The sequence below is a fragment of the Diceros bicornis genome, chromosome 3, assembly GCF_020826845.1.
Source record: "Diceros bicornis minor isolate mBicDic1 chromosome 3, mDicBic1.mat.cur, whole genome shotgun sequence".
Lineage (NCBI taxonomy): Eukaryota > Metazoa > Chordata > Mammalia > Perissodactyla > Rhinocerotidae > Diceros > Diceros bicornis.
Window position 1 is genome coordinate 95,923,582 of NC_080742.1, and position 12,528 is coordinate 95,936,109.

Below are 12,528 nucleotides of genomic sequence, written 5' to 3' on the forward strand. Positions count from 1 at the left end.
AGTAATATCTGTATAATCTAGACAGCACATGGTTACTGGAAGGCTCCCACGAGATAATATATACAAGGGCTTTGTAATAAGAGAAGTAATGAATAGGTAAAGGGTGCTATTTTAAATGACAGTTGGAAAATGGAATTCAGCCCAGCCGTGTCCACGCCATCTGCTTCCCCTGGGTGTCATAAGCAACTCTTTTATGGGATATCTTTCGCTTGACCTAATGGGTTCAATTCTGAGGAGGAGGGGACAGTAGGGGTTTAATTTCTTCTTCCATTCCCGTCATCGCAGTGATGGAACCCGGGCCGTATAGTAGGGTGGCTTTGACAAAACCGTCAGCTCTGGCACCTCTGATTCGGCCCCTTTGACTTCGGTCTCCCACCCACGAAACCCCCACTCAGAAAGGCTCCGCAGCAGGGGCTTCTGCGTTCACCCCCACTTCTCTCTCCTGCAAGGCAAGGTTTTGTACCACCAGCACCCCTAGACGCTGCTGCCTAGGCGCTGGGGGCAGTTTGTGGGCCTGCCTGGGGTAGCCCTGCCCTCGGATGAGGGGGTGAGGAGGAGGTTCTAACTGCTGAATTGGGGCCTCCGGGAATCCTGAAATGGGAGTGGCTGGGGCAGGGGAGCCTGGGAAGTTGGGGTGACCCGCCCGGGGGGGCGTTCTGCCCGCACACCTGCCCCCGCCTGCCTCCCTCTCCTGCCTGGGCGGGCGCAGCGCTCGCAGCCCTCCTTTTTCCGCCATCCAGGTTGTTGGCCTGTTAGACCTCCCAGCCTCACGGGGCTGCTGTGCGGCTGCGGCTACGCGGGCGACTGCGGCGCTGCGGAGGAGGCGGCGGGCTCGGGAGGCGGCGCCATGTAAGTCCCGGGCCGTGCCGGGGCTGGGGCCGCGGCGGGAGATTACCGTATTTACCGAGGCCAGTGCCGGACCCTTGGGGGCGGGTCATTGCGGGCGCGCTACCGTAGTTGCCGGGAGCCGCGCAGACCCTTTCCGGGAGTGGGGAGCTCCGCGACTTAATTACGTATTTATCCAGGGTGGCGTGGTTCCCCCGGAACGCTGAGGGAGCGGGGAGTGGGTGGCATTCATTCCTTAAGGGATCCGGGGCTTGCAGCGGGGTGGGGTGGGTTGCGGCGGTAGGGTAGGAGGCCTGCGTATTTTTGTGGGGGTGGGGTGGCGCCGTGGAGTTTACCATATTTCTCCAGGGTCGCTCGGGCCCCAGGAGTTGGCAGGGTCTGCGCAGGGGTCGGGTGGGTGGGGCCGACACTTTCAATTAATGCAGCTATTTGATAAGAACAGCGGTGCGGGAGGCTGGCCGTCTTTATGGGGGCGAAGGAGAAGGGGCGCGGGAGTCGCTGCGGGAGAGTTACCGTATTTGCGTGGGGCAGCGCAGACTCTAGAGGAAAGAGCCACCGTGGAGACTGGAGGAACAGGGGCGCAGCCTGGGCTGTGAGTGTGGGATGGGATGGAAAAACTTGGGGGAGAGAGGGGCGCCATGGCCTTGGACCGTCTCAGATGCGGGCCGGGCCTTGGTCAGGGTACAGCTGGGGAGAGTGAGGAGGCTGCCCAGAGGCCAGGCTGAGATTGGCCACCAAAGGGACGGAGATGATCTGTCTTTGCAAATGTCAATGCAGCTGTCTGGGGAAAGACTTGTGGGTGGGGTATATTGCAAGTAGTGCCTGTCCCCTTCCCCAGGGTGAATGTGTGTTCCTCTCTGTCCTGAGGGTAGGGGAAGACAGAGGGGGTATCTCTGAGACCCCACTCTGCAGACAGATCCACTGAGGTTGTAGTAAGCAGTGAGATCTGGAAGGGTGGAGAAGGCCTGCCAGGGGAATGGCCAGCCAGCTGCCCTGATGGGGTTGGGGGAATGCAGGGGAGTGGCCAGCTTAGCTCGCTCTGGAGCAGGCCTCAGTGCTCTGCAGGAGCAGAAGCCCAGGGTTTTGTGGAGGCATGGGGGTGGTGGCAGTAGACAGTGTCCTACAAAAGCAGTGCCCTCTGTGAATGGATGGCTCTGTGGCAGCCAGGATGGTGGTGGTGGCCTTGTATGTGTGTCTGTGTATTTTGAGGGGAGTTTAGTTGGTGAGCAGCTAGTATATTGAGAAAAGCTTTCAACAGTGAGTCAGGAGACTTGGGGCCTAGTCCTCGCTCACCTTGCTGTGTGACCTTGGGCGAGTCTGTTGACCTCACTGAGCTTGTTTCCCCATCTATAAAGTGGTGCTCAATAAGCTTGCCCATTCCTCAGGGCTGTGTGAGGACAATGGGAAACAATGTAAGAGGAACACAGTGCCCTGGGGAAGAGGACCCTTGGAGAACTAGCTGAACTGGATGGAGCTGAACCTGGGGGCATTTGTTGAGCACTGAGGGTGCTGCTCAGCTTTGGGCCAGCTTTGCTGTGGGGATGCCAGGACGAATCAGGCTGAGACTGGCTCCCCGGAGCCCACACTCTGGTTCAGTGACTTGTAGACCTCTTACAGGCATGCCTCATGTTGATTTAAAAAAAAAAAAGAGCTGCTGCCTTTAATGTTTAATAAGGTTACTTTCAAGTACAGGGTTTTGTTTTGTTTCTTCTGTTAAGCTTTGCAAAAATATTTTGCAACCACTGGTGACCCCACCCTTCCCTCCAGATTGGGGTGCACTTCCCTACCCCCCTCCTTGAGAATCTGGTTGGAGAGCTGACATGTCCAGGTGCAGGATAACTTACAATACTAGGAGCCCCTGAATATTATCCATCGGCATTTATCCAATGCCTTCTGTGGCAGGCACAGTGCATGGTGCTGGGGATAAAGAAGGCAGCTCTGACCTTAAAACGCTCACGGGGCCTGCAGACAGAGGTGGCAGGACTGACCCGCATGCAGTGTGATGAGTGAGGGTCACAGGGTTGGGCCCTGAAGTTTAGGAGGGATCAGGAAACGCTTCTAGGAGGAGGTGGCACTGGAGAAGGGCCTGAAAGAGGGGCAGGATGTGATTAAGGGGTGGAGGAGAAGGAGGGCATTCCCCCAGGGGAACACTGGCTCGAACAAGACTGCAGGGGGCTGATGCTGGAAGCTGTGTGAGGCCAGTGGGGTGTCCTCCCTGAGGCTGGGGCTGGTGATCCTCCCGTCCCCCCTGACTCCTCTCTCCGCTTCTGCCTCCCTAGGGGCTGGTGATTGCAGCTGGAAGTACCCATGACCGAGCTGGCGTCCTCCGGGGGCGGGTCCCCTGCGGGGGACGGGGAGGAGGGCCTGGGGGACGAGCGAGGCTTGGTAATCCACCACCCCCCGGAGGAGCAGCCCCACCGCTGCCCGCTGTGCGGCCAGACCTTCTCGCAGCAGCCCAGCCTGGTGCGGCACCAGAAGGCGCACGCCGGGGCGGGCCGCGCGGCCGCCTTCGTGTGCCCCGAGTGCGGCAAGGCCTTCAGCGTCAAGCACAATCTCGAGGTGCACCAGCGCACGCACACCGGCGAGCGCCCCTTCCCCTGTCCGGAGTGCGGACGCTGCTTCAGCCTCAAGCAGAACCTACTCACGCACCAGCGCATCCACAGCGGCGAGAAGCCGCACCAGTGCGCGCAGTGCGGCCGCTGCTTCCGCGAGCCGCGCTTCCTGCTCAACCACCAGCGCACGCACGCGCGCCTGCCCGCGCCGCACCCGCGCCGCCCCGGCGTGTTCGGGGAGCGGCGGCCCTACTTCTGCGCCCGCTGCGGCAAGAGCTTCGCGCGCGAGGGCTCGCTCAAGACCCACCAGCGCAGCCATGGCCACGGGCCCGACGGCCAGGCGGCCCATTTAGGCCGCGTGCTATGATGCGCGCCGGGCCTGCCGGCTGTTTCCTGCCCCAGAGCCGCATCCGTGACCCCCGGAGACGGCGCTGGGCCGCGGCGCCCACTCTGGATGGGATCTCGGGACACGGGGAGGGCTGGCTTGGGGTCTTGAAGGAGTGGGCCCCTGCCAGGCCTGGGCTGCCTCCTTCCGCTCCTCCCCCAGGACCCTCCGGCTGGCTGCACACGGCTGCGTTGGGTCCCTGTGTTGGTTTTCCTCCTCAGGCTCACCCGGCCTAGAGCAGGTGAGACCCGAGGGCCAGTAGGCGCCCCTCTCAGGCTGGGGGGAGGATGTGATTTTTGATGTCGGGTGGGGACAGGTGGGGGAGGTGGGACATACTGGGCTTGCAGGTCTCTCTCTGACTATCTTCTTACCAGATCTTCATTCCCAGAACGTCAGAGTTGAAAGCGACCTGGAGAGGGCCACTCTCCACAATCCCCAGGCCCGCCCCCAGCCCCCAAGGTCTCCTGGCTCCAGCGCTTACTATCTGGTGTCCTTGGGAAGTTATTTCACTTCTTGACTCAGTTGCTCACCTGTAAGTTGAGGCCAAAGATGAGGGACTTCTCCTCCCTGGGGTATTGTGAGGATCGTAATTACCGTTACTAGATAGAGAGGGTGACGCCACTGGTCCGGAAACAGTGAGCGCCCCTGTGTGCCAGGCACTGTGCTGGGCTGGGCTCCCGGGAGGAGGCACAGACACAGGGCCCTGTCTGTGCCTGAGGTGCATGCCGGTGCTCACACAGGGTGATGCAGGCTTCGGTGGGGGACAGATGTAAAGCGCTCTTGGGGTAGGTGACAAGTGTCACCCAAGGCAGTTCCATGGTTTGAGCCGGGTCCTCGGAACGATGGAGGTGCCCTAGGGAGAGCAAGGTGTGGAAGGCGGCTTCTGAGGCGGGGTCGGATAGTGGAGGCTCATATTTGCCCTGCAAAGGACGCTGTGGCCAGGGACAGGGGACACCGATGTTTAATGAGAAGGGCACAGTGATGTCGACGAGCAGTTCCAGGAGAACTGAAGGCACTGTGGGGACAGATGGAAGTGGGACAGGCAGGAGCCTCGAGGGTCTTGGGGTCATCCAGGCAAGAGAAAATGAGGCCCCCTGCTGAGAGCCTTGACCAAGGTCGTGCTGTGAGAAGGGAGAGCTGGGACTTGCCCGCGGGGCCTCTGACTCCATGGTGGCGCTCTGAGGCATGGGCTTCCTCAGCCATTTGGCAGAGGAGGAAACCGAAGCTTCCACAAGCCTGCCCGAAATCACACTTAGCACTTGGTATACAGTGGTGCAAGCCTTGGCCTCGCTTTGGGTTCTGGACCCCAAGACCCTTCCTCTCTACTGAATCGCCTTTAAGAGAGGCTCTTACTGGTGGGAAAATGAGCTTTGAGGATGTGGGAATGTGACCAGGGATCACGTGGTAGGAGCCTGGGCAGGGGCGTCACTGGGTGGTGTGGGTGCCAGGAGGGGACCTGGTGTCCCCAGTAGTGGGTTGGGAGGAAGGACACTGGGACTTGGAGGAGACATGCCCTCACAGAGTCCTGGCTCCATGGCTAGTCTTATGCTGGGTGCTGCAGACCCCGCCCCGCCCTCTGCCATTCCTCAGAGCTTTGCGGCTCCTCTGGGATCAATTGCCCTCTGCCTGTTGCCCCTAGGATCCTGTAATGCGGACTAATATTTAGTGACAGAGATCGAGGGATTAAACTGGGACCTGGGACATCTGGAGCCAGTCACCAAAATACCCTGAACCCAAGTTGTCTCATCTGTAAATGGGATTAGTAATCCTTGAGTGCTTGGTAGGGGGCTAAGAGGACTGGCTCAAAGTCCTGGACAGACACAGGGTGCCCCAGCTGATTGCTCCCTCCTAGCCCCAGAGGGGTGGCTGAGGAGTGGCTGGGCAGGGCCGCGTCACAGCCCCAGACCTGACCCTGGTCTCTGTCTCTGAACAGATGCGGAGTGGGCAGGACCTCTGGGCAGTGTGCAAGGCACCTCTGGGCACAGAGACTGGGAATGGGACCCCATGGGGCCCTCACCCCAGCATGAGGACACTCCTAAGAAGACCTACCTCGGGAGGTGCCCTGCAGTGACGGCAGAAGGGACCAATGGAGCCCGGAGTTGGAGGCCGGTTCTGTGCCCTGGTGGACAAACTCCCCAAACCTGTTGGGAGTCACAGCTGGGGAAGAGCTCGTCCTGGCCGCCTGGCCGCAGACCTTGACTCTCATGTGGCAACAGGGATGGTGCCTGTGTGGACAGCCTGCTTCTCTGCTCTTGCCTGGCCCACCAGAGACAGGAAGTGACTGGTCTAAGAGAACACAGCCCGTCGGTAGCAGACCTGGCTCTAGAGACAGAACCTTCCCCCGGGTGTGAGCCGTACTTGCAGGCTTCACTTTCTGTTCAGGGCAGTTGTTCTTAGCACTTCTGGGGGCCTGAAGCCCTTTGAAAGTCTGACAAAGGTTATGAACCTTCTCCCCAGGAAAACACACATATTGTGTAGACCAAGAATCTACAAGCAATGCCAGGGGCTCCTGGACTCCAGGCCGAGAACCTCGGCCCTGGGACCTAACCCGTCGCTCTCCTTACCTGATGCAGAGCCCCGGGTTGGGGCCACCATACAAGTAGCATTCTCTCTCCCCCCCTGCCGATCCTTCCTCCCTTGTTCAGGAATAAAGAATTCTGCGGAGGGGCCCCTTCTAGTCACTCTCTTCTCCCAGACCTAAGGAATAGTGCAGCAGGTTTCTGAACCTTGCTTCCCTTCCCCAGATGTTGCTGGAGGCTCCCGTGGCTGGGTTGTTCTTCTCTGGTTTGGAGTTGCTTGCTCGGGCTATCTGGCCGCTGGCCTTCATGATGCAGCCCCAGGCTCCAGGCCTGGGCTCTCATTTTCTTGAGAAGGTGGTGGGGAAAGCTGGAACCTTGGTGGACGCTGGGTGGACGTGAGAGTTTTGGTGAGTCTACACTGGGAGAAGAATCCTGCTTCCAGCAGCCACGCCCAGGCTGAGGTGCCTCCTGCCAGACTAGGCGTGCAGCTTCAGCCTGGCATGATGTGGGGAAGGCTGCGGAGGATGAGGGAGGCCGGCTCTGGGCAGGGAAGCCTCTGTGTTCTGAGTGCACAGCGGAACGAGTGGAGGGGCGGATGGATGCCAGGACAGGGGCAGGGCAAGGACTCCTCAGGTCTACAGGATGGCTTAGAGCCTGGAAGTGCTCACCGGCCTCCCCAGAATGAACCGCCCATCAGAAAAGGTGTGACCGACCAGGCCTGGAGTGGGTTTTTGATGACAAGCAGACTTCACAAAGTGGGTTATATTTAGGGAAACCCTTGGGGGTGGGGCGAGGCCTTTAGTCGTGGAATTTAGATCAAACCCTGGTGATGTGCGTTGTGGGGGCACAGAGTTGTGTTTAGGTGGGAGGGCCCAGGGTGGGGCTGGGTTCTGTCAGGGTTGTCGGGAGGCCATAGTTTGTTACTGACCATGTACAGTATGCCTCGTCCTGGGATAACAGACCACTCTGGGAGGAGCAGGGAAAGAGCAGGCACTCTGCACTCCAGGAGCTTGCACTCGCTCTGATCCTTGGCCAACTGGAGGGAACCTCCCAGACGCACCCCTTCTTTGCTGATTGTCAGCTCCTCTCCCCTCTACCCTGTAACTGTGCCATCTGCCTTCCTGCCTCTGCTTTCCCTAGTATTGCTCTGAAATGTGCCCCTACCCCCTGCCCCGGCTCAGCCCTCTTCTCCACCAGGGCCTAGCTTCTCTAACCATCTAGCCTCCATTCCCCCTTCCTCTTCTGAGCAGTACCCGTGTTAATCACCATCTCACTCTTGGGTATTATGTGCAGTCTTACACTCCAGCTTCCTGTGTGTGTGTGTGTGTGTCTTGAATCTCCAACGAGACTGTGGGCTCCGGGTGGACAAGGGTCTAGCACAGGGCTGGGCCTGTAACCTCAGGAAATACGTGTCGACTGGCTGATGGGTCAGGTGCTAGAGGTTGTGGGGTGGCTGGTGCTGGGAGGTGCCAAAGGGGAGAGGGCCCGTGAGCTCACCGGTGGGTGCATATCACTGGGCTGTGGGCTGGCTCGCCTGGGCAATAATGGCCAGAGGAGGCCTCAGGTCCTCCCCTACTTGGGGCCGTGGGACAGGAGGGACCCCCCCCATGGCTGTGCAACAGTGTGCGTAAATGCTTGTCCAGACTGGATATTTCTGTAGGTCACTGACACCTGCCGGAGCTGACCGAGTGGAATAAACATTCTCTCGACGTGAGCGGGTGTGAGGACTTGTCGTTTGGGGCTCAGCTGGGAGAGGGCGGTGGCCTCTGGCTTGCTCCATCATTTCTTGGGGAGTTACATTCACGGTAACTCGCGGTGGCCAAAGGCTAGAGGAAACACAGCTCAAAGGCCGCAGCAGTGAATTAGTTTAGGCTCCCCCCTCAGTGTGGATGATTACCGCCATTTGCATTTGGATAACGGATATTGGGGCTCCTTGAAGTAGCCCCAACTGCTTGCTCAGCCCACAGTGAGGCCTGAGAACCTGCGAGGTGATTCCCATCGGTACCTGAGAGGTGGGTGGCTGAATGTCAAGAGACCATCCAGCTCCGGAGCTGGGCCATCTCCACCGAAGATCTTCGCCAGTCACGGCCAGTCACATAACTCTCCTGAGGTTAGTCTTCTCATCTGTCACACGGGGAAAGCAATTCCTGCTCCTCTTACCCCGCGGAGTCATGGAAACAAATAACGCGCATAAGCTGTAAGCTGCACAGCACAGTGCAGAGGCAGGGCTTTGCCATCCTCCTCCTCCTGCCGAAGGGGGCCCTCCTTGGCCACTGACCATGTCATTTCACAGCCCACGTGTCTTCTGTCACGGAAAGTGCTGGAGAGTGGAGTTTATGTCAGGCCGGCCACCAGCAGCCATGAGACTTGGCTGAGTGAGTTCCTTCCTGTTTTTTGGTGAGGGGCTGGGCCCGATCATGGCTGAGGCTCACTGCAGGACATTCTGTTGGGGAGGAAGACAAAATCTCTACCCACTCTAGGTCCTTCTGGCTGGATACGAATTAAATTGACGTGAGACAGAATAACAGGAGAAAATCAAACAAAGCTTTATAACATGTGTACTTGAGAGAAACCCAGGAAAGCTGAGTAACTCGCCAAAAGGGCTGAACTGCCAGCTTAAATATCATCTTCAGCTAAAGACAAAGGAGGATGTTGGGTGTAGTGGTTTGGAACTTCAAAGGGGAAGAAGGCAATTCACCTGGAGATGGAAAAGCAAATGTTTGGTAGATAAGATTGGGCTTAGCAAGGACCCTCCAAGTCTACCGATACCCAGAGTTATCCATGGTGATGGCCTGTCCTGGGGACAGGCCTTTTATCTTAAATTCTTTTAGGCAGTTAGGGGGAAGACCAAAGTTTCTTTTAGAGTCTTTTATTCTTAAAAATAATCAAGGCAGGGCAAAGAGACACATTTTGGGGTGGCCAGTTCTGATCCCCCACAGTTCCTTCTGTGCCTTGCTCTTTGACCCAGATTTGGGGCTGCATCAGTTGTCTCTGTCAGCCAAGGAGGATCCCCAGTGGTGGTGACTGGAGGACAGGGCCTTTGAAACTTGACTGAGGGAGGGGAGGGAATCAGGCAGGACTTGTTCAACTCCACTTGATGCCACAAGGGGAAACAGTCCTCACGTAACTGAGAGTGCAGTGACTCCATGGGACACCCGGACCAGCCCGCCTTTGGCTCTGCTCTCCCTCGTGTTGGGTGTTGGCTGCCACAGCTTACAGGGAGCCCCCTGCCCGCCCAGGCTTGGTTCCTCCCTGAGCGGATCTGCGGGGCTGACTCGTTGGCCTGTTACCAGACCAGTGTCGCGCCAACACATCTATGCAGTGTTCTGAATGGCCAGGCCTGGGCAGCGCTGCCGCTGAGGGGTCAGCCCCACCCGGAGTCCACGGTCCGCGAGCAGGGGCAGGGAGGGTTCACAGGGAAAACCGGAGGCAAGAAGGCAGGCGAGTGTGTTCCAGGTGGCAGACCACCACCCCTGCTACCGACCAGCAGACCAGCAGCGTTGCGTCTCCTGGGAGCTCGTTGTAAATGCAAAGTCACAGCCCCCTCTGGACTCCGGGTCAGGAGCTGCATTTTAACCGGATCCTCAGGGAATCGTGATGCAGGTGCTCTGCTCTGCGTCACTTTCCCACCTCTCTGGTGGCCTTTTCACTCTGGTGTTCCATCAACTCTACCTCCAAAAGGGAGGAGACGGAGGCCTGGCATTTCTCATAGGCAGGCTTGTGGGATGTAGAGACAAGACGCTGCCTCCGCCAGGGCCCAGGGTCCGGGCCACGGTCGCCTCTACCGCACCCTGGGGACAGGCGCGTAAGTCAGCGGTGCCCGTCCTGCCCGGCCTGCCCGGCCTGGTCTCATGGGAATTTACTGTCAGTACAGAAGACAGTACAGGAGAGAAAGGCCCAGAAAAGGGCCAGTCCAGGTGAGAAAGCAGGCCACTGGCCTGGCGCGATTCCTCCACCCGGTCTGTGCACCCTCCCGTCCCCTTCCCCACCCTCCTACGACCCCCTTCAGAACATCGCCAGGCCCCGCTTTCCTCACCCTAATAACGCCCAAGTGAGAGGATGCCTGCCGTGATGCAGCTGTGCCAGATCCCCTTTCCAAGCTGCTGATGGTGCACAGCTGCCCAGCCTCGGGGGCTGCCCCCAGCCCACCCCACCTCAAGGATGACCGCTGACACCGGAGGGGCCGGCTCTGAAGTTCAGTGTGCCCAGAGCTCCCCAAGGGATCAGAGGACGCTGGTCTCCAGCTGAGACCACATCACTGGCCCCTTTCCCTGCCCCACCCTGCTTCCCACTCCTCTTCTCCAGAGAGCACTTCCCGACAGTTCTTGTTCCCCTTGAACAGAATCCTCGTCTCAGGACCTGCTCGTGGGGACTCCGACCCAAGGCAGCATCTCTGAGGAGTGCACACTCCGAGCATCTTGCACACATAAGAGATCATGACTAGTCTCTTTTTTGGTGACTCTGTGTGGAGCTGGTCACCTGCAGGCTTTCAGGGAAGAACTGCTGATGGATTAACAGACTGGAGGTGGCCATCTCCCTCGTGAGAGGCCAGGCCAGAGGACCCACGTGCTGGCGTGGCAGCCCCTTACCAGCTGCTCTGAGGCCCGTCAGCTGGAGACCAGGCACAGGAATCTAGTTCAGGGGTCAAGGCTTGGGGTCTAGTGACTGTGTGGTTTTGGCCAAGGTCCTTACCGTTTTGAGCCCATTTTCCTATCCACGAAACGAGCGGTGCACCAGCTGCCCTCTGAGGTTTCTTTCTTTCAGGTCTGAAATTCTACAGTTGCCTCCCCACTGCTTGTGTGGGCTCTTTCGGGTGGTAAGGAGCCGAGACCCACTTGGGCTGGTGATGGGCCATGTGGCAAGGCCTCAGGAGACGTGAGCAAGCCCCCACGTGCCCCTGTGGCCCCCAGGACAGCATTCCTTCTCCTCTGGTCCCGAAGCTGTTCCTATGACTCAGCCTTGCTCCTTCCTTCGGCTGCCACCACCTCTACGCTGTAGCACGTGCTCAGGGAACTGGAACTGGATTTTCTTTTCTTTAAGCAAGAGAACTGCAGTTTGTGGCGGTGGAGACAGAAAGTCACCTTGGAGAAGACCTTCTTTGTTTTTGGAAGGTCATCGGACCCTTTTGGTTAAACCCACATAGAACAAATACCCACCAGTATTCTCACTATTCTTGAACTAGCCTTGGACTCGGGAAGCATTTCAAACGCAGATGCTTCGGACCGGCATGTTCACTGTTGTGTTTAACAATAATCATTTTTAGAAGGCTGTTGTTAGGCAGAGCACCTGAAGACAGGGGCCTCTGAGAAGTGGGAAGGACCTGAAATTCTCTCCCTGGTGAGGGGCTGAGCTGGCCCTTCCCCTGGCACGTGGAAGCCTGCTAGGGGGCAGCAGCTCCCCTGGGACTGGGTTTAGACGGTGTGGGTTCAAGAGAGCCCTGTTTATAGGAGCAGCGGGAACTGTGTCCTTGTGCGGGGCAAGAGGGGCTCTGGAGACGGGTGGCATGGTGGTGCCCGTGGGGTCCTGAGAGGTGGGAGAGACACTGGCTGAGGGACAGAGGGGCAGGCAGCCTCCACTGTCCGTGAGCACTCCCAGTAATTACTGGGGGTGTGTGTGGGGCCCCTGGAGGAAGAATGGACCACGTAGAGGTCTAGGGATGGGGAGGGCTCGGTCTTCGTCAGAGCAGAAGAGGCAGCGTGTTTCAGGCTGGTGAAGCAGGGCCCACTGGCCATTGCTGCCCCCGCTGCCTTCTGCTTGCTGCTGTGCCTCCTGCTCGTGGTTAGTGCTTGTTCTCCTCTTTTCTGCCACTGCCCTCGGCTTCCTCGCCACCAGCTCTGTGTGCCGCCCCCGCTTTGTCTCACGTGCGGACTCTTCGAGGCAGATTTTGGTGGGACTGGTCACTGTCCCTTTAGGGTGTCCCTTGGACAGAGCCCATCCTCCCAGCACTGCTAACGTTGCTAGTGAGTCTCTAGCTGGCGTCCCTGGGTGCGCGCACACGCCGGGTCCAATAGCTCTGGCCACGGTGCCCGAGGGCCAAGTGTCAGTGCTGGGACTCCTCGCGAGGGAGGGCCGGAGCGTGTGTTCTCAGAGGGGGCAGCTCACAGGCCCTGGGCTGCCCAGCTGGTCCAGCCAGTGCTCTGTGTTTTCTCCCTAACGTGCACTGTGCAAATCTCTAGTTCGGTAGATTATCCCATATGCCTTGTGCCTTTTGTGTACTGTTTTCTTA

At 58.6% G+C, this 12,528-nt stretch overlaps 1 protein-coding gene across 4 annotated transcripts; it reads left to right on the forward strand.

Annotated features, from left to right (window-relative positions):
* Positions 1-690: 690 nt before the first annotated feature.
* On the forward strand, positions 691-6,451 carry LOC131399005 (zinc finger protein with KRAB and SCAN domains 1). 4 transcript variants are annotated; one of them, XR_009217051.1, is made up of 3 exons: positions 1,201-1,438; positions 3,126-4,024; positions 5,717-6,451. XR_009217051.1 is itself a non-coding variant. In XM_058532969.1 (2 exons), the coding sequence occupies exon 2, from the start codon at positions 3,154-3,156 to the stop codon at positions 3,763-3,765; it is 612 nt and encodes a 203-aa protein (XP_058388952.1). In that variant the 5' UTR covers positions 691-849; positions 3,126-3,153; the 3' UTR covers positions 3,766-6,451. The 4 variants fall into 4 exon arrangements, 3 of the variants coding, with proteins under 3 accessions (XP_058388952.1, XP_058388959.1, XP_058388944.1); XM_058532969.1 differs by lacking the exon at positions 1,201-1,438 and adding an exon at positions 691-849 and having other exon boundaries at positions 3,126-6,451; XM_058532976.1 differs by lacking the exon at positions 1,201-1,438 and adding an exon at positions 872-1,013 and having other exon boundaries at positions 3,126-6,451.
* The last annotated feature ends 6,077 nt before the right edge of the window (positions 6,452-12,528 follow it).

Bases quoted from the DNA above. Each gene is read 5' to 3' on its own strand.
- LOC131399005 (XM_058532969.1), top strand. From the start codon at position 3,154: ATGACCGAGCTGGCGTCCTCCGGGGGCGGGTCCCCTGCGGGGGACGGG.